This window comes from Oryzias latipes, chromosome 12 (assembly GCF_002234675.1).
Source record: "Oryzias latipes chromosome 12, ASM223467v1".
Taxonomy (NCBI): domain Eukaryota; kingdom Metazoa; phylum Chordata; class Actinopteri; order Beloniformes; family Adrianichthyidae; genus Oryzias; species Oryzias latipes.
In genome coordinates this window covers 26,761,090-26,782,012 of record NC_019870.2, presented here as the reverse complement: position 1 = coordinate 26,782,012, position 20,923 = coordinate 26,761,090, and the positions used below count along the sequence as shown (strand labels likewise).

Here is a 20,923-nt window from a genome sequence, read left to right as displayed (position 1 = left end):
TCTTAGGGAGTGGTGCGCCGGGAAGAAGATTTATGGCACAGTCATAGGGCCTATGAGATGGCAGAGAACCGGCCTTAGACTTACTGAAAACAGATCTTAAATCGTGGTAGCATGAGGGGACGCGAGTGAGGTCAATTTGCTCTGAAACCGGTTCGCTGTTAGCACGGATGAGTGGTTCCGCGGACCTGAGGCAATTAGCCATACAAAAGGCACTCCAGGTGGAGATGTTACCATGTACCCAGTCTGAGGGTTGTGGGTACGTAACCAGGAGTAACCTAAAACGATAGGAGTTTGCAAGGTTCTAGTGACAAAAAATTGAATGTGTTCGCGATGGTTACCCGACGTGATGAGGAGTACTGGCGTAGTACGGTGCGTGATCCGGGAAAGCGGTTGACCCCCTAGGCCGGCAGTCTCTATGGGCTGTTCCAGGGTTTCTGTGGGCAGACTTAACTTGGAAATGAGGTCATGGTCAATAAAACTCTGTTCGGCGCCTGAGTCAACTAGCGCTTTGAAAACATGACAACCCTTGGCAGAACCTAACTTGACAGGAACAAAAAGAAACTTTTTCTCTGAAGGAGAAATAGAGGAACCCGCCCGCGGCCCGTCTTCTAGCGGGGGGTCTTGGCTTTTAAACGTAGGGAGCATTGGCTTACTAGGTGTCCTGGAAGTCCACAGTAAAAGCAAGCCCCCTCCTCCTTTCGTCTCTGCCGTTCCTGTGGTGAAAGCTTGGAATGCCCAATCTGCATGGGTTCATCCGAGTCCTTCACCGGTGGAATCCGATCGGGAGGTAGATCGGCTTCCGGGAACGCTCTATGTGACTTAGGCACTGGTGAAGCCCTCCTCTCTTGCCGAAGACGCTCCTTCTGTCGTTCCCGAATGCGAATGTCTGATCGCAGGGCTGCAGAAACAAGCTCTTCAAAAGTATGAGTCTCTGGTTGGGAGCACAGATGGTCCTTAATGTTGTCGTTCAATGACTGGTAGAAAATCCCCTTTAGGGCGACGTCCGGCCAGCCAGCCTCCACCGCCAGGATGCGGAAATCAATGAGGTGGTCACTTACAGAGCGGTTTCGTTGTTTTAAACATAGAAGCTGACGTGAGGCCTCCTCTTCCTTCCGAGGCTGGTCGAACACCAGGCGGAATTCTCTGATGAATCTATCAAACGAAACTTGGTAAATGGGGTTAGCGGCAAGATAGGCCTGAGCCCACTGCAGACCCTTGTTGCGTAAGGAATTTACTATTAACGTTATTTTGCTGTGGTCAGCCTGATAGTAACGGGGTGCTTGCTGGAAAATTAACTGACACTGGAGAAGGAATCCCCCACAAGCCTCAACCTCACCGTGAAACGTCTCAGGTTGAAGGCGGACGTTTTCGGGGTTTGAACCGGAACCGGAAGTGATGGAGCCGGCGGCGGAAGGAATGGACGCTGCGGTGGCGGAAGGAAATGACGCTGCGGCGGCGGTGTTAGATGAAGCTTGGCCCGTTAGTTCCATTAAAGTCTGAGTGATGCCGTCCAGTCGGCGGAAAAGATCCTGTTGGGCTGCGGCCATCTGAGACAGAGATTCGGCTTGCCGTCCCAAGAATAGTCCCTGTTGAGTGACGGCTAACCGGAGCCCTTCCGGGTCAGCTGGGTCTGTGTTATGGCCAGTCCGTTCTGTCATGACGGAAGGGACGCGGCAGACCCAGACGCTGTAAACCCCGGAAGGAAACTCAGGCAAGTGGCGATTAACAAAGAGTCTTTAATATCCAGGCAGGAGATAACAGTTCTGGTGGTACTTAGTGCTGGCTTGGATCTCTGGCGAAGAGTCGGCGTGGCTCGTAGGAGCTTGAGGGCTGAGCTGAGAGCGTGGCGTGGCTGGAGCGGAGCGAGATGTGCGGTGCGGATCGCCGCGCACTGTCTGATGTCTTGGGAACCGAGGTGAGCGAGGAACGTGGCGTGACTTCGAGGCGAGGCTGGTGTGGAGCGAGCTGAAGATCTCCCAGGTGGACACTCGTGGATCTGGAAACCTGGAGGCGGGTAGAATAAGCAGGGTAAGTAAAGGCCCGAACTTGAACCGGAGTATGTACTGAGGTTCAGACATGCACCGAGGTAGGCAACGGACTGGCGATGACTGCAGGTCTGGATCCCCTTAAGAAGGCGGTGAGGTGATGAGCAGAGTGTCCACAGCTGGTTCCAATCTTCAGGTGCACAGTGAGAGGGGAGGGGGAGGAGCACTGACAGAGGCCACCGTGACAGTTAGGAAGTTGGAGTGTTTGTTATTTAAGGACAACCACCCACAAATGCTCAGTGTAGAGTCTATCAAAGCCTTTGTTTAATAGCTGTTTTTTTTTCATATGTTCATGAATAAAAAAAAATCATTTTTTTTATGTCAAATGAAATGTAACTATGTTTTTTTTTTTAAACTGCTATTAATAAAAAAAGACAGCAGGATTCGCATCCAGGTAACTCCAAGGAAAAATATTCCAAGCGCTTTTTTATCTCACTGCATCACCTGTGAACACTGAAATAATTATTTAGTTTGACGGTCTCGTAACAAGAGCAACCTCCCATATAGGACTGTACATTGAATTATCATGAGAGATTTGTTCATCCATGGATTTTTCACAATTTTTCCAAAGGATTCAGGGATTCTGTTGTAAACAACATGTTGCTTTGATAATTTGATGGCTTCAAAAAGAGATTTCTTGATTGTCTCTGACAAAGAAAGCCTGTTTTGATATTATTAATAGTTTAGTAATGTAATACATACTTGTAAAAACAAAAAAGAAGAAAAGCAACAAGAAACACTAACTACATTCAAAACATACTGTTGATAAAAGCCAGCAAAAGAAAAAGATAACGTTCTCTCGCAGCTCTTTTCTGATATATAAAAAACCTAAGAAAATATTAGTGTCATAGAATTCCGGCCGTACACCTCCATGATCAATTTTCAAGCCGTTGACACTTTTGTGAAAGAAAAGGGACATCATCCACACAACATTATCAAATCTGAGTCTGATTGGTCAAAGCTCAACCTGGTTTTAACCTAAAACCTGCGTTCAATAGTTGCACGTTTTGCAGGTAGAGCCTGAAAACAGTCATAAAATTTACAAAGTGGGAAGATGAAAGTTTTGACTGCGGAAGCCTGAAACACGTTTACGTCCGTTAACATAGACTTTTCATTGGAAGTGGTCACTTGGTCCTTCTTGGCCATGTGAACGGAGCTCGAGGCCTACATTTATCAGGCCTGCTCCTCTTTCTCAGTAGATCAAACTGCCACAACACAAGTTTTTTACAGCATGCATCATCTCAGTGGTGCAGCTTTTATGTTTTCAGTTAGAAAATGACAAAATCTTCAAAGGAATGCTCATGTTTTCTCGTGAGGAATTGAATTGAGTAACACTTTCAGAAAAAACTTGCCATGTGCCCGGCGAGACATAGTTTTCTAAAGGACACACTGTTCTTTTGAAGTGAAATTTTTACAGGCTTCTGTAATTCCTTTCCCAGCACCATATAGAGGCGGGGCATCCCATTATCCCCTCTGTGCTTCCCCTTCAGAGGACAGGCGTGTCGGCGGGTGTGGAGGCTGAGCAGCCGGCCGCCCAGCACCAGCAGAGCAGAGAAGAAGAGCGGCCGCTTTGTGAGGAAGGCCTGAAGGAGACGGGGAGCGCCTTGAATCATCATCCTGCCACTTTGGTCGCTGACATACCTGCGATTACCTCTGCTACAAAAGGAGATACGTGGATAAACAGATCATCTGAAAAGCTCTGCATGTCCGTCCAGACCAGCACCTGACTGCTGCTTCTCTGATCACCCGGTTCCTCGGGTGTTCGGCTCAGTTCCCGTTTGGAACACTGACAGCTCTCTAGAAGCAGGAGCATCCATCAGTTTTTACTGTTTCAGTTTCATTTGTATCTCTCTGAGTCTTTTGATGCACTGAAGCTGTTTGTGGTTCATCAGGCAAGTCACTGAATGATCCAATACTCCTGAGGGTTGAATTGATCAAAGGAAACATGAGGTGGTCAGAGGATATATGAAAGGTAAGGAGGAAGACCTCCAGCTCCGTGTTCAAGACGAAGCTTCTTCTTGATTGTGGTTTGTAAAGGTGCTGCTTGGAGAAAATGATGCAGGAGAAACAATATTCAACTTGGGGCAGGCATCAAAACACAAAAAAAGAAACCAAGACCAAGAGATTTTAATGTTGGATGATAAAATTTGGTTGATACCAGTTCAAAGAGGAGCATCTTTGCTAAACGTTCTTGAATTTCACTTTTACTTTTTTTTTTGTTTTAAGGGAAGAATGAAAGAAAAAACTTCAAAGTATGTAGCTGAATTATAGATGTGATTAAAAAGAAATAAGGAAAAAGCCTATTTAGACTCCTTTAGCCAAAGGAAATCAAGAAATGCATTATACAGGAACAATATACATGTGAATATTCAATAAATCCCTAAAAACAAACTGTTTAAAAATGATGCATTGATACTTTAGACTTCAAATGTAGAGCAAAATTAGCTAAACTAAGCAAACTAACTTTGTGACCCTGAAGAGAATTTGAAGAGTTCAGAAAATGGATGGATGGATGGATTTAAAAGGATAAATTCCGGTCACACTGAATAGGGATTAAATATGTACTTTTTTAAAGGATAACATTTCCAAACCAAACTTTAAAACAAGTGATTATAAAACAGAGACAGAAAAATAAGCAGAAGGATTCTTCTTTGTTCCTGTGATGTTTTTATGAAAGTTTTCTACAATAACAACCGTTGCAACAGTAGGCCTGACTTTTGGAATAACCAAAAGGCCTGCATCAGAGGACCTCAGGGTCCACCAGGGCTCATGCTGTGAAACCATATCAGATAGATATGACGGCCTAAGATTTACATAAAAACATTTATAAACCAATGAAAGAACTTCTGAAATTCTGAATTTCACAGGGAGCCAATGCAGAGATTTTAAAATGGGTGTAATGTGTTCCCGCGCCTTGGTCCTCGTCAGCTTGCATAAATTCTGCAGCAGTTGAAGGTTTGATATCCGTGTTCTAGGAAGACCAGAGAGCAGGGCATTACAATAAACGGATAGACGTTAAAGCATGCATTAGAATCTCAGTGTCTGCCAGAGCCTGACCTGTTGGGTGGGTTACAGGTCGCCAGCCTGTCGCTGGGCCACACACCCACAGGCACAGCTAGGGACAATTTAGAGTAATCAGTCCACCAGTGAAACATGTTTTTGGACTGTGGGAGGTAGGCGGAGTGCCCGGAGAAAACCCACACATGCTCAGGGAGAACTCCCCAACAGCACCACACAACCAGGGCCTTCAAGCTGTGAGGCGACAGCACCAACCACTGTGCCACCGTGCAGCCCAGTGGGATGCTATGCAAATGAAAAGCAGTGCTGTTTTGCAGTTCCTTTTGAATGTTGACACAAAAACACGAACCCAAAATAAATTGCAATGGATTTTAAGTTGCTCGAAGTGAATTTAAAACAAACAAGAAATTAAAATTTCATTTTCATTTCATTTTAAAATATTGAATTGTACATTGCAAAATGCATTTTCGTTTGTTCCAAAAACCATGACAACTTAAGATGCAATTGATTTTTCTTTTCATTTTATGTCAATTTAATTGTAATTTTGAACTTTACATTACCAAATGCATATTTTTAAACAGCATGATCAAACTGCAAACTGAAGTATTCATTGAGAATTGCATGTCATGCATGAATTATGGGTGAAAGAAACTTCCATACAAAGGGTGGCACGACAGAAGACTCACTTATTCTCATTTATTGGTTACCATGCCAAACATGGCAGAAAAATGTGATTGCAGGTGTGACTTTGATGAGTCTGACACTTCATTTAAGACGCAGGTGTCACGCTTCCCGGCCTAAAAGTTATTTCCGTGACAATAGAGAGAGTTCTGACAGGACATTCGACTTTTTCTGCCTGAAATGCCTGTGGCGCCACCATTCCATGCGTTGCATTTATAAAACTATGCTCCTCCAGAATGTCTCGAAAGTACAAAAACCTGATCCTCCTGTTTTCTTTTGCTGCGCCCTCTTACTGTATGGTGCAAATGAAAGCAATTCCACTTGATTGAGTTTGTATGAGGAAGGGTTTCAGCTAAAATACCAACACAAGTTGACATGATTACAGCAAATGGGAGTCAACAGTTTCTGTGTCATATCGTGGGCCACTTGGTCTGATGACTCGCATAACATCGACTTCACACAAAGCAAGGGTTTATTGGAGGATTCAAAAGAATCTGCATCAAGTTGGTCTTTAATAACCTGTAAACACATTTCTGTTTAAACGGACATTTTGACACACTGCTTCTGTTTTTTTAGACAAACATCTTATGAAGGTCAAAAGCGTGTGTTTTTTTTTTTCGTTCTTCAGGGCTCCTCAGTGCAAAAACGTACCGTGAATGTTTGTCTAGTGTCCTTCATAGACATGACGTTTCACGCCTCTTACATTGACTGAAGGTTTCATTGAAAAGGCATTATTTACACGTCTGTAAATAGAGTCAATGAGAATCCAGTTTTAGATGTAGTTTCAGGGGATGAGTCAGTCAAATGTCACCTGAGTATAACGGCGGTTCATCAGCAGATGTTTTTGAGTTTGTGTATTGTTTCATGCTTCATCGCGCCTCTGTCCCACGTGGTCAAGGCTTTCTCCACACAGCTGCTGAATGTCTATCCTGATGGAAACTGAACATACAAGCATCTTCTGGTGTTTAATTGAGCTGCGAGACTGAGTGCTCAGCAAACAGCAAGTGTCTGTGCTGCTGATGTGAGTCCTCCTCACGCCTGTCGGGCTCCAGCTGTGCTGAATCAGCTGTTGTTTCAAGACACATGCATGCAGTGCTGATTTGCTTCTGCTGCATGCATGTCATAAGCACGATTGCCCTTTTTTATAGTTCATTTGCTCTGAGGAATACAGACTTTGCGTTCAGCAAAAACAAAAGCCACGCCCCTAACCCCGCCCACAGCCTCCCGTGCTTTCAAAGGTGTCAGTTCGTCATCACTTCCACTTCAGGGAAAGACCTGCTCCGAATCAGCTCACCTGCCTGCACCTGAAGCCTCACAGTAAGTCTGAACATTTATCCAATTCATTTCTGAGTTCATTTATAGCCTAAGTTTTCCTGTTGAGTTCTCAGAACCCAATCAGCAATAAAGCACACTGTCAGGAAAGTTTGGATGACTGTTTTTCATTTGACCTCAAAAGTTCATCTGAAAAATAAGAAACAAACACAAAAGTCTAAATTTCTGAGGAAAATGGGCACGTAATCAATAATAAATAAAGACATTCATGCAGCTTTGAGGTTTTAAACAAATAATGTAGAAATTCAAAGGACCGGCATCTGTCAGAACGATGCTCAGCATCATGAACTGACCCCCCCCTCCCTGTCTGCAGCCAATCATGGCCTCAGTCTCGTCCAGCTCCCGCCTCAACAAGGTCGTGCGGCAGCAGTACATGAGCCTGCCGCAGGGGCAGAAGTGCCAGGTCACCTACATCTGGGTCGACGGAACCGGAGAAGGACTCCGCAACAAGACAAGGACTCTAGACGCAGAACCAGCGGGCATTGAAGGTTTGCTCTCACAGGAGATCTAATGTACTAATATTCATCATTTGTCTCTGTTTGTCTTGAAAATGCCTCATCTTGAACAGGAAGTCACTCTCAGGAAATCATTTTCCTTCGTCTTTGTTCCCTTGTTTTACACTCCCTTCTCATCTCAAATCTTTTCAAAAACAGGATCCTTCTGAAGATTTAAGGACCATTAAACTTTCCTTTATAAAGTTTATTCAAGATCAATAACCGAGATTCATAATAATTAATAGATTATAAAGCTGCATAATAAGGAAGCATTTGACAGATTCATGTCAAATGCGATGCATGAATAATCTACACAGACTGAATACAGATTCATGAAACAGTGAAAACATTCTTAAGCCAGGTGGATTTCATAGCAAACTTGAGTTGTGTTCGGTTACAGCTTTGGAAAATCTACTATTATTAGATACAAAGTGTTTATATGTGTAAAAATGTTACAAATCTGGTTCTGACTTTAGATGTTAACTTGCTCCCGATCAGACATTCCTGAGTGGAACTTCGATGGATCTAGCACCTACCAGTCCGAGGGCTCCAACAGCGACATGTACCTCGTCCCCGTCTCCATGTTCAGGGACCCTTTCACCCTCGACCCCAACAAGCTGGTCCTCTGCGAGGTTCTCAAGTACAACCGCCTCCCAGCTGGTGCGTCTCTGTGCCACGTCGTTGCTCCTGTGCTGCCCTGAAAAACAAGTTGTACCACTTCTTCGTTCTGCAGAAACCAACCACCGCCACCGATGCAACGAAGTGATGAAGACGTTGGCGGAGTACAGCCTGTGGTTCGGCATGGAGCAGGAGTACACACTCCTGGGACTGGATGGACATCCTTTCAGCTGGCCCACCAACGGGTTCCCAGCACCCCAAGGTGACTCAGCCAACATTTACCCGGACACTGAAGCTGTTCATTTCCCAATCGCTTTAACTTCTCCAAACAACTCTTTGTGAATCCTGAGGACAGGTGTGTTTCAGGGTTTACTGTCAGTGTTTTTACCATAAACTCTGTTAGAATGTTGAATATAAGACTCAACGCATAACCACACAAATCTGACATCTGGCAGTAATCAAATTACTGCTACATAAGATACTTGATAATCCACAGGCCTGAATTCCCGGTTCAATCCATAATCTCTCAAAGATCGTGTTCATGTCATCAACTGTATGTGAGAACTGGAGTGAGTGAGGGCGTCTTCACTCTTAAAGAACGATTTACCTCCTATTACTTCATTTATTTCATTTCCCAACTAATGACCCATCCGCGATGATCCAGTATAAACTGAGGGAAGTAACTTTAACAAAAAACTAAAAATAAGAATAAACAAAATTGAAAAGAAGTAGTCCGCTCCTGCACTTGATTAGTCAAGTGGACCGGTGGACCGAGCGACTAAGCCTCTGAGCAGAGCAGTCGGACTTTGTGTTTGAGGGGAAGGGAGGATGCTTTGTTACGTGTGCGCTATGTTACGGAAACTTCGGACTGCGATCCATCCCGCAGCTCTAGGTGAACAAGCTACGGAACACAGGAGAACCGGGTCTTCCGGTAAAAGTGTGTGTCCGGGCAGAGCTCGGACCGTCAGCTCACACAGCGGCTTTGGGGCGGTGTGTGAGCTTTTCAAAGCAGGAATGTTGCTCAGTCCTTAGAAACCGTTCAAACAATCAACGTGGATTTGTGTTGCCAGTCGTGTCCCGAAAAAATAAAGGCTGATGTTATTCCCAGATATTTACGTGCAGCCAAGATGCAGATTGCAGCATTTCCCGCATGGATTTTATGTTCTTCCAAGGCTAAATGTTGTTAGCGCATGTTAGCCTCTCTTAGTCCTGGCTTCTTCCAGCTCCGTTCTTCCACAAAAAAAGCACTGATCACATGGATTAAAATTAAAATGATGAGCGAACAGGCGCTTTAAAATGACTGTAACAATAATAAAAGCACGTTTAGAAGATCATCTCGTATATTACCGAGCTGCCAGATATCTATGTATGTGGCACCTTGGCTTGTACGGCGGGACTCATTTCCTCTCCTGGTATTTCAAACACTACTGTGCTTGTGCAAATGATTTATTCCGACTGAAAGTGAAAAAAATATTTGATTATCAAGAGCATTATAACAAAGGTATCAGGGAATAGAATAACTGAGTAACAGCTGTTTATTTCTCTACAGAGGTCTATGGGATTTTTGCTATTTAAAGCCATATACAGTCAATGGTTCATGTGGAGATGCTCTGCATGTTTTTTCTTTTTAAAAATCTTTACTTCGAAACAATTTCTTTCTTCAATCTTAAGAGTTTTCCTTTGGAAACACGCTGTCCGTCTATTCTGCTCCAGGAGGTGAAAATGACGGCTGGAATTGCCGTTGCTTCAATCTTTTCCACTCACACTGGGACTCTGGCACATTTCCCCACAAAATACAAAAATAGACAGATATATAGAACAAACACAAGTCTGCCTGCAGAAAAAAATCTGACTTCTGTTTTCAAAAAAATCTAGAATCTGATTATCAGATTTCTTACTCTTGAATAACTAAGAAAGGACATCACATTAAGTCATTCAAACAATCACTTTTATAGCTAAAAAAAGATCATCCTAAAAACGTTTGCTGACTCCCCCCCATGTTTTGCCCCCAACATGAAGGTCCATATTACTGCGGGGTGGGGGCAAACTGTGCGTACGGGCGGGACATCGTGGAGTGCCACTACAAGGCCTGCCTCTACGCCGGAGTCAAGATCTCTGGCACCAACGCTGAGGTCATGCCTTCTCAGGTACGTCTGCCCCCCCCCAGTGTGTTGAGTGTGGTTCCGACCCCCAACCCCAACCCCTCTCTGTTTCAGTGGGAGTATCAGGTGGGACCCTGTGAAGGAATCCACATGGGAGACCATCTGTGGGTGTCGCGCTTCCTCTTGCACCGCGTGTGCGAAGACTTTGGGGTTCTGGCAACATTGGACCCCAAACCCGTCAAAGGCAACTGGAACGGAGCCGGATGTCACACCAACGTCAGCACCAGGCAGATGAGGGAAGAGGGGGGGCTGCAGTGAGTATTCTGGAAAACTTAAAGAAACCCCAATTCAAAAAAAAAAAGAAGACAGGCCGTCTAAAACATAAAATTCATCTTTCGATGTTGTTTTCTCATAAAGAAATATTTAAATTCCGTTTTAGTCGCTGCTCTGTGTAAAAAATCAAAATCAAACAAAATACCCATATGTGAGCGTTTTTGGGGTAATTCCCATTGAATGATACTTCAAATGGAATGAGTGGCCCCTCCCTCCTGGCATTCCAAACAGGAAGTACCCGCTGGTTGCAAGTAGGCAAATTCCCATAGACTTCTATAGAGAAATAAGCAGCTGTTACTCAGTCATTCTATTTGTCAGAATGAACTTTATTGCTTCTCTTGTTTTTGATCATCCTAACTTTTTCATGTTATTATTTCTTTTTTTTAACCACTAATGAAGCTTTTTGCCAAATAAATCAGACTCAAGATGAAAGATAAAACTTATTTTCAGTAAAAACATTTTAACACTTTTCATTGAACCGATAAACTTCTCCTTCCCTGAGAGTCAAAAAATATGTTTAACAAATAAATCAAAATTGAAGTTGTACATCTGCTTCGTGTCTTGTCTATAGAGTTGCTTTTGTGATAGAGTTAAAACCTTTTGTTTTCTTTTATATTTGGTCTCAGAGTTCCTGATAATAAAAACATCTAACTTATGCAGCCGCATATGATCATACTTCCACTTCTGTGCTTCTGAGTCAGGAGTGCATATTCTCTGTTCTGGTGGGGTTTAGACTCATTTGATTTTTACAGAAAACGAATATTTCTCAGATCAACTGAGAAAAGAAGAATTTAGAAACTCCTGGATGTCAGTTGAGACAGACGACAGTCACCAGCAGAGTTATCATTGTGGCTAACAATGTGGCTTACTTTGATTTTTCAGTGTATTTTTGTGTTTTTGTCTGGTCTCTATCATGTACAAAAGTCTGAAACAAACAGAGCATGAATCCTAAACGGGCCCACAGACTCAGATTTCAACATAATTTCTAATTTTTAAGTTTACAATTGTTTTTTGTGCTGCTTTTTTAGTCCTTTCTTTTCACTGATGCATTTGTCCTCATTTAGACCTGAAAGCGTGGTAGTGGCCTTTAAATAACCACACCTCTCTGCTCTCTCTGATGCAGGCACATTGAGGCGGCCATCGAAAAACTGGGCAAAAATCACAAGAAGCACATCAGCACCTACGACCCTCACAACGGCCAGGACAACATGAGGCGCCTGACCGGCCTGCACGAAACCTCCAGCATCCACGACTTCTCGGCTGGCGTGGCTAATCGAGGCGCCAGCATTCGCATTCCACGCCAGGTGGGCAAAGATGGGAAGGGTTACTTCGAGGACCGGCGTCCGGCAGCAAACTGCGACCCTTACCTGGTGACAGGGATCATTGCAGAAACCTGCCTGTTGGAGTCAGAAGAGAGCTCGTAGAAGAAGAGGACGCGTGTCTGTGGCTCTCTAAGTGATCTTTTGCTGCACGTGTATAATCTAATAGTTTACAAGAAAAAAGATCATGTCCAAAATAATAAAATAACTTTTTACAACACCAGAGACACAACACTGCCTTTTACAGTAGCAAACGTGGGACAATTAAAGAGACATAAACTGAACAAAGACGGGACAAAAATGGACAAATCTTTACTCTTTAATCAAAATCTCTTCTTTGTTTGTTGTGTTGCTGAAACAAGGAAAGACAACTGCAATAACTCACTCAAGAAGTGGAGCGATGAGAAGCAACCTCAGTGTCAGATCATCTGATGTTGCTCAAACATGTTCACACTCATGGTTTCTCGTTAGCAGCTTCTCAAGCCGCTTATGGCGAAAGTTTATGTTTCTTTATGTTTTTCATGTCACAATAACATCCACAGATTTACCCCTATTTTTCTATTTAAGTCTTTATCAAGTTCTAGTGTTTTATTTTGTGCTAATCTTTTGGTGTTTTGCAAACGTTTCAGCCTTACAAGTTGAGAAACAGAGCGATTGACAAACACACACACAAACCAGCTGCCATGTATTTTGTTTTGGGGTTGTTTATTTTTGTTATTTGTGTGCAACCATGCACAGATTGAACAGCATATCTGTGAAAAACTGTTAACGACTAAAAGATGGAACCTCATCTTTATGCTGCACAGGATTCATCTTTCTAGAGTGAATGAATCACAAAATACCAGTGATATATATTTTTATTATCTCTTTGCTTCTTTTATTCATGAATATCATAGTTACACATTATGAATTCATTTAGAAACATTTGAATATAAAGAAACTTAAGAAAAACTAAACTTTAAGTTGAAGTATTTCTGCCCTAAATTTTTACAGTGGAGAGCAGTGGTGCAGTGGTTAGCACTCTCACTCAGAGTGAGATGGCTCTGGTTCAAATCCCTGCTGGGACCTTTCTGTGTGTAGTTTGCATGTTCCCCTTGTGCATGTGTGGGTTTTCTCTGGGAACTCTCCACAGTCCAAAAACATGCTGCATAGGTGAATCAGTGACTTCAAATTGCCCTTTGGATGCATGTGAGTGGGATTGTGTGGCCCTGTGACCCACTGGCAACCGGTTCAGGGTGTACCTCGCCTTCGCCTACCAGTAGCTGGGATAAGCTCCAGCAACCCTGTGACTAGGTTCCAAAAATGGATGAATGGATAATTTTATCGTCTTTTCCATATTTTTCTCAAAAACCAGAACACCATTTTTGCTTAGGAGCTCAGGAGCATGGACTGTATTATTGAAAAATCAATCGAGCACTGGGTGTAACAGCAGTTTCGACTGAAAACCACAGATATGAATAAGATTATGTTGGTAAAAAGTCATCAAAACTGTCAGTTTCTCTCTACTGGCTTTACATACATGTGATGCAGACAAAAAGACGTCCAATCACAAGCTAGCTTCCGCCAAGTCGGATACTTATAGTTGGCTGAAGGTGAACCGCAGTGACAGAAGTTGTGTTCACTAAACATATGATAACCCTGTTGTTTCACAGTTCTTCAAACAATATTTGAATAAACTAAAATGACAAACATTTAGTAACCTCAAAGAACAAAAAAGTCTAAAATGCAGTTTTTTTTTTGTTTGCAGCTGTTGTGTTAAAAACATTTTCTTTAAAAAAAAAAAAAAAAAAAAAAGTACCGGTAAGAAATAAAATAGAAGTTTCTTTGTTGAAAGACATTTTCCCTTTTCGTTTTAAATGCCAATTCATGATAAATATCTAGATTGTATTGATTTCAGTAAAAGTATGGGACTGTATCGTGTCGCCACAAAGTTGGTTGAATCTTTTATGTATCGATTTGTGGATCATTTAAGGCAGTGTTTTTCAACCAGTGTGCCGCGGCACACTAGTGTGCCGTGGGAGATGGCCAAGTGTGCCGTGGGAAATTGCCCTCATCAACTGATCTAAAAACATTTCCCATCTCCAGGATTTTAGCTCTCTGTTCATCCAAACAGGCCCTGATAAAACACTGAGGAGTTAGGAATATAAAAGATCGTAAAATACCTTTTCTTTGCATTTATTTTATTTTATTAAAGAGATTTTGATAAGAATGACGTACCGCGATTCAGCTGCACCTTCGGCTGTATTTTGGAAAAGTCCCGTGTTGGGGGGGTTAATCACATGTCATCGGTCTGACCAATCAGAAGTGGTTAAAGTCTTCACTTCCTTGTCCCGATTTAGCTCGTAAAGTCGCTCAGTTCCGACAGAAATACCAGCTAAAGCTCGTCTTTAGCGGTGTAGCTTTCTACAGAATCCGGTATCAGACCGTGGAACAAGTGAACAAAACAATGAAGCTCCGAAAACCGATCTTCGGCCGTTTTATGCACTACATCTCCCATGATGCATTGGGTTGTGAGAGTGACAGCGCAAAAGGAGATCTGTTGTTAAACGTCTTGAAACTAACGAACACACATCAAACTATTTTTAAATCTTCTAACTTATCTTTTATTGCATCTTTTAGAAAAAAACAGCTGCAGTTTCCAGCTTTTTCTGTAACAATTATCTCAAAAATGCATGTGAGACTGTGGAGGGAGGGGCTGTAGATCAATACAGACTGAGTTTCTCCTTTTTTTTTAATTTTTGGATGCTGGTGTGCCGCGGGATTTTTTTTAAGGTTAAAGTGTGCCGTGGCTCAGAAAAGGTTGAAAAACACTGATTTAAGGAGTTGAGTATCGATCATGTGAGGGGGAAATATAAAACCCAGATTGGAACATGAATTATCTTAAAGAGGGATTCAAATTTTGAAACCTTTCTGATCAAACCATCATGCAGCTCTGGACCTTCCAGTACAGGAACTCCGGACCCTCAGCTGGTTTTCCATGAATGAGAGTCCCTGAAATATATATTTTTTATAAAAAGATGACGATTTAAAGAAAATCTGTAATTTTTGCAAGTGACTTTCACCTCATTGCACGTGTATGGAGTGATATTTCTGCCACCATGTTGCACACAAAACGTGAAGTTACCTGAAGTTACAGCAGTAAGACACGCCAGAACAATGAATCTTCTATTCTCCACTAGAGGGCGCTATTACATTAGCTGTTACATGCTTTAATATCAGGAAAAATATCTTCAAGATATTTACTGTTTGACTAAACTCCAAAACAAATGAATTTTTTATCGAATCCCAGAACTTGGAGCTGACGTGGATCCACCTCAGGACTGAAAGACAAACCTGACATCACATCCTGTTTCAAGAATCTGTCAGAGCACCCTCACATGTCTTTGGCCTTTTTTTCATTCATTCATTCATCTTCTTCCGTTTGTGCCTTTTGGGGTCACGGGCCTGCTGGAGCCTATCCCAGCCACTCATGGGCGAAGGCAGGGAACACCCTGGACAGGTCGCCAGTCCATCGCAGGGTGTCTTTGCCCCCCCCCCCCCCCCCCCCCCAAAAAAAAAAAATAAGCAACAACAACAACAAAAATGAAGGGGCTCTTAAGCCCTGATCAGATGTTACCACATGCAAGATTACCATGGATACAGCAGTCTCTTGGCAACAGTCCCGTTTGTCTGTCGTCATGGAAATGCCGGTCCTTTAGTTTAGAGGAAAAAAACAGCTAAAAAAGATAAATCTGATAGGATGGTGGAAAGTAAAAATTAAAAGGAGAAAAGTCTGTTCCTGCGTATTTGGCATCACGTTTAGATTTGGACGTTTTGGATATCGAGAGGAGGAAACAAGCATCTCTGTGCACCTGCAGCTCCAGCTGCTGATGTGAGACGACAAGTACAGTTTCAGCCAGGAAGCACCGCTAAGACAACTTAGCCCTCAGAAACGGAAAGAACATTTGAGTTCCTGCAAACTTTAGAAAGATGAGAAAACTGTTGTTTTTCTGTGGCAAAAAAAGAAAGAATTGTATTAAACATTTACAATAAAAATCCCATTGATTGAAACCTTTACCTTTGATCAGTCTGAGGCCAACGCTGTCCGTGTTTGTGAGGATGAGTCCAACATGAATCCAATTTAAAGGCTCACTCTGAGGAAAACGGTGTTTTTAACATGTTATTGTGGCATTTTTCTGATGATGAGGACATTTATGGTAAGTGGAGTGCCCTCATATACCACTTTCCTACCCTCTCAGAAAGCCAGAAGCACTTAACAGTCACACTCGCCCACACACACACACACACACACACACACACACACACACACACACACACACACACACACACACCCACACACTGCTGCTGAACACTGGCATCAACCTATGACCACCAGCAGCAATGTGAGGTTCAGTGTCTTGCTCAAAGACTCTTCGGCACATGGGTGGGAACCGAACCTGCAGTGTTCCGATCAGAGGTCGACCGCTGTACCTCTGCTCCACAGCCGCTCCAACCATTTAAAGAAAAATAAAATAAAAACTACATTTCTGAGTATTTCTTTATTCAAGGAGGGGAAGGGTAAGAGTGCTATTAAAAAACAACAAATGAGGAACATTTGTTTTTCTCAAAATACTCCAGAGATTATGAAATGTTTTTGGTTATTTCCTATAGTCTTGCCTTGGTATTTTGTTTTATTTTATTAACATTTTATTACTAAATATATAAATATAAAAGTTATTTGCCAACATGATTCTTGAGGTTTTAACTAAAGTAACTTATTTTCTCTTTTTAAAGGATCATATTACAAACATTTTATGAATAAAGTAGCCGGCCTAACACCAAAACTGAACTTTTTTGGTTTAAAATTAACATTTGTAAATTAACATTTGTAAATTAACATTTGTAAATTAACATTTGTAATATGTTTTAGATAAAAGCAGGAGCACCTACTAATGCAGATATATGTTTATTTTATGTTTTGTCTTTTTTCTACATTAAGAAACTCCATCATTTGCATGTCCTGACAGGAACTGAGTTGCTTTTAGCTCCTTCTCAGTTTCATTTAGTTATTTATTTTCAGGTTAAACTTTGATCAAACAGGAAGGCCTGCTGTGGAGTAAGGCGCCTGTAGTGAGGACACACCTGTCTGCATTCAGCGCTTCTACGTCCAACACCTAAAAAGCTGAAAGGTGCAGAACCCACCTTCCCGGCTGACGTCACAATCCAAGACCCATAGAACCAACCAAGTCCCACTCGAGAACGGAGATTAGAGTCGGATGACGTCACAGTATCAAAAAGCACCTGTGGCAGGTATGACCGTGAGGGGATTCCGGTGAAGTTTGTGGGTCTGTTTCTGAGGCAGAATCGACTCATTTGTCCGTTAACGTTTGTCCCTGAGCTCGCGGCTGGGATTCGGAGGAGGTCACGGTGACGTCACAGTCCCCGTGGAGGGCGGAGAGCAGCTCGCGGCAGCAGGTGAGCGCGCGGCAGAGCGGAGAGCAGAGCCATGGGGAAGCTGCAGGAGTTTGACATCTTCTACACCAACAACAAGGTGGTCTACGGTCCGGGGGAGTCCGTCAGCGGGGTCGTGAGGATCCGGACCAGCAGCGCGCTGCATTACAAAGGTACGGGGGAGGGGGGGGGGGGGGGTGCTGGGCTGCGCGCGCTTCCGCTAGCGGCGCCTGTGCATCACTCAGTCGGTGAGGTGAAACTTTTGCCTCGCGACGGTGCAGGGATGGGAGCGCGCGGCTGAAAAGCTGCTGTTGTAAAGTTTCTGCTAAACGAGCGAGCCTGCTGGGACGGGCTGTTCTTTAGCGCGGATGAATCTCCCAAAAATAACAACAAGCGATCAGGTGGTGGTGGTGTGTGTATGTGTGTGTGTGTGTGTGTGTGTGGGGGGGGGGGGGGGTAAGGACACCGGAACTTCTGAATTCTGGGTTCAAGGGGAAACTCGGTTCATGTAGTGTAAAAGAACGAGTCCGTGCGCACTTCCTACAGGCGGAGGGTCTGTCTGTCTGTCTGATAGTTTTTTGTTGGTTTATGATCGGCTCTCCTCTTTGTGCTCTTCTGTGTTGGGCTGCGTGATGCTCTTTAAAATACCAGCTCCACATTGTAACTTTTTGGCATTCAGAGACAAGCCCATATGACCAGCACTCCACCACCATGCCTGACAGATGGGAGGCAGAGATTTCCCCAAAAATTGTTTGAGGACAGAGACGATGTGACTCAAGCTGAACCTGAAGCTCAGTCTGCAGGTGTCTTTTAACCCCCCATCCTAGGAGGTTACCTAACTGCTTTTTACTCAGTTTGATGCATTTGCCTGATTCTGACACAATAATTATTTGAAATCAAAACCCGGAAATATAGAACAGACAGAGTGAGCTTTCTAAGACATCGGATTCCTTTTTAAGATCTTTCTCCCAAACCTGTAGTCATAAGGAGGATAGCAGGTTGGAGGAAACAGAGGGTCCATTGTGTGAGGTGACCCTGGTCAGACTGAGGCGCCCCTCAGTGGCAGGCAGGTACAAAGCCCCTGCCACCAACGGGGACTGCAGGGACGGAAATCCAATGATGGAGCTTTTCTTCATGGCGGAAAGTCCCGAACTGCAGAGGGATCGTCTGTTACGACCTGATCTGAGGCCCACCACTCCGTTCACTGCAGGAGGAGTTGATCTAAAACTGATGCATTTGATGTGCTGTGGCAACATGGAAAAGACCCCCAAAAGAATGATTTACTTCAGTTATAGCAGCTAAAGCTGCTTGATTTGAACAAAAGATTGAAGAGAATCTTACTCAAGCCGCACATGGATACCAAAGATCACTGTTGTCGGCTAATCCAGTGGTCCCTGGGCTGTGGACCAGTACCGGTCCGAGGGACAGTTGGTAAAAGCACAACCTACCCCCCCCCCCCCCTCATTTTATTTATAATCTGATTCTGAAGGAAGTTTTATTTTGGAACACTACTGGGTTCTCTCCACCACATCCAACTCGTTCTTGAGTTGGATGTTCTGGATTTTGACTCGGTCACGTGTACAAAACCCTAAAGCGGCTGCCGCTAAATTGAAACTCCAAGCTAGCAAAATAACCAAAAAACGTATTTGGAAAGTTCCAGTGGGGAAACAGAGGAAGAGCCTTCAACTTCAAAATAAAAATAAATCTGCATTTAAGACAGAAACTAGGAGTCTTTTCTCAGAAAAGGATTTATTGTTATTTTTTTTCAATAATGCAGAATACTCATCAACCAGCTGTTTAATGTTATGGATATCATAGGTCTGATTCGCATATTTGGTTTGGCAAAGACTTTACATCAGATTCTGTTCCTGACACAACCCTCTGTCTTTATCCGGGCTTGGGACCAGCACAATGGGACCCTGGCTTGGGCCCCGTCGTGGCTACATTTCATTTGGAAAAACAAAACCCAAACATTTATTTCAAATAATATTTTAAATAAAGTCCTTATTAACTATCTAAATCCAAGGTTTTACTCCCATCATAGTGTATTCCAATGATTTTTATGCTTTCTGAAAATAAACCTGGTAACTAAACAGGAAGTTTTTTTTAATACTTTTGTGATTTTTTATTTATGCCAACAAATAGAAATATCAATCTGCTGGGATTTGAGAAGACAGAAAATAGACAAACACCAGATGATCTGTGTAAGACAAAACCGCCAAGTCAGTAACTGCAGCAGTGGGAGAACAGAGAGCAGATAAGCATCAAATCGCTGCAACATCTGTTTAAAACAAACTGCAACCATGACCCTGCAGTGGAGCAGACGGAGGAACCAGTTCATCCTCTAATCTAGACCACAATGCACTGTGTTGGAACGATGCGCCATTTGAAAAAAGTGTATGGAAGTACGTTTTTTATTTATCCGTCTCTGCTAAAGGCTCATATTTAGGGTTTTACTTTGGCAAATTGGTGACATTTGAGGGGAAAGGTAATGAGGTTGTGTCTGAACTGCAATAAAATCCAGGGCACTAGATAGTCCCGCACTAGTCTTTTTGGGGTTAGGTAGTGGGGAGGGGGTTCAAACACAGTTAAGAAGACGAGTTAAAGTTCCTCCAGTGTTGTGGGAAAGTGTTGTTGCTTTTTATTGAATTAAAAATTAATTTCTTTTGGTATCAATTCCTTCAAAGAATAAATTCCCCATTATGGCTCACCCTGGTCTGCAGGTGTGAGTTTGGTGGAAAGGTTGGTGTCAATTATCTTCTCAGTTCTGTAAATGCATTGGTGTGTGTTGCTGCTTTTTGTTAATTAAAAGCAACAATGGTTGTGTACGTGCTGAATGAAGCTGAGGCGTGTCTGTAGTTTAGTCGTTTCTTTCGGGTCTCCTCGTGTCTCCTCGTGCTCGGGTCACGCCCACTTCCTGTCAGAGAAGGATTCATCCAGAGGAAATATGCAAACAGCATGAAGCTGCAGCACAGCGTGAAGCTCTTTACTGCTTTCTGTACCCCGAATGTGACTTTAGACCGTAATGGCCACCTGCCTGTTTTGGTTTAAATGTTGCTCACAGTGAGTCTGCTGGTTGTGTATCTAGATGAGCATTACTCCAAATAATTCTGGTTTCCACAGCACTGCGTATTGCTGAGGCCTTATTTTCAGCCTCACTCTATTATTGATGATGGAGACCATTAGACCATAGTTTGATTGATTAGCTTTTGGAAGAAGATGGTTTTAACAATGAAATCAAAGCACACCGATTTGCTGAATTAGTCTCGTCTAATCACAGCTACATTCTCGGCAGGGAAGTCCTTCTTGCAAGAATCAGAACCGGGTCCCAGCTCAGAGGAGGTTAGGTGTGCTCTGTCTGATCCAGATCTGGGCACAGCCCAATGAGTTTGCTTACACTTCTTCGCTTCTGAGGTTTCCTGCAGACTGAGCATGGAGATAGGCTCGTCTGCAGAGATGGCTTCACTGTGGCGATGCAGATAAACACCAAAAGAAGTGAAAAAAAAGAAGAAAGGAAGCAGAAGTACAACAACAGACTTTAGGAGTGAAAC

The 20,923-nt window shown here is 43.1% G+C and overlaps 2 protein-coding genes across 2 annotated transcripts in view; both read left to right on the top strand.

Annotated features, from left to right (window-relative positions):
- Window positions 1-5,561: 5,561 nt before the first annotated feature.
- On the top strand, window positions 5,562-12,898 carry LOC101163918 (glutamine synthetase). Its single transcript, XM_004075091.4, has 7 exons — window positions 5,562-7,061; window positions 7,390-7,564; window positions 8,069-8,230; window positions 8,304-8,450; window positions 10,208-10,335; window positions 10,405-10,604; window positions 11,747-12,898. Exons 2-7 carry the CDS (start codon window positions 7,396-7,398, stop codon window positions 12,045-12,047), a joined length of 1,107 nt encoding a protein of 368 aa, XP_004075139.1. The 5' UTR covers window positions 5,562-7,061; window positions 7,390-7,395; the 3' UTR covers window positions 12,048-12,898.
- A 3,993-nt stretch (window positions 12,899-16,891) lies between these two features.
- Window positions 16,892-20,923, top strand: part of arrdc1 (arrestin domain containing 1) — a 49,996-nt gene continuing 45,964 nt past the window's right edge. Inside the window, exon 1 of the mRNA XM_023960895.1 lies at window positions 16,892-17,545. Within this exon, the coding sequence (XP_023816663.1) occupies window positions 17,428-17,545 (118 nt within the window). The 5' untranslated portion in view covers window positions 16,892-17,427. The remainder of the gene's footprint in view (window positions 17,546-20,923) is intronic.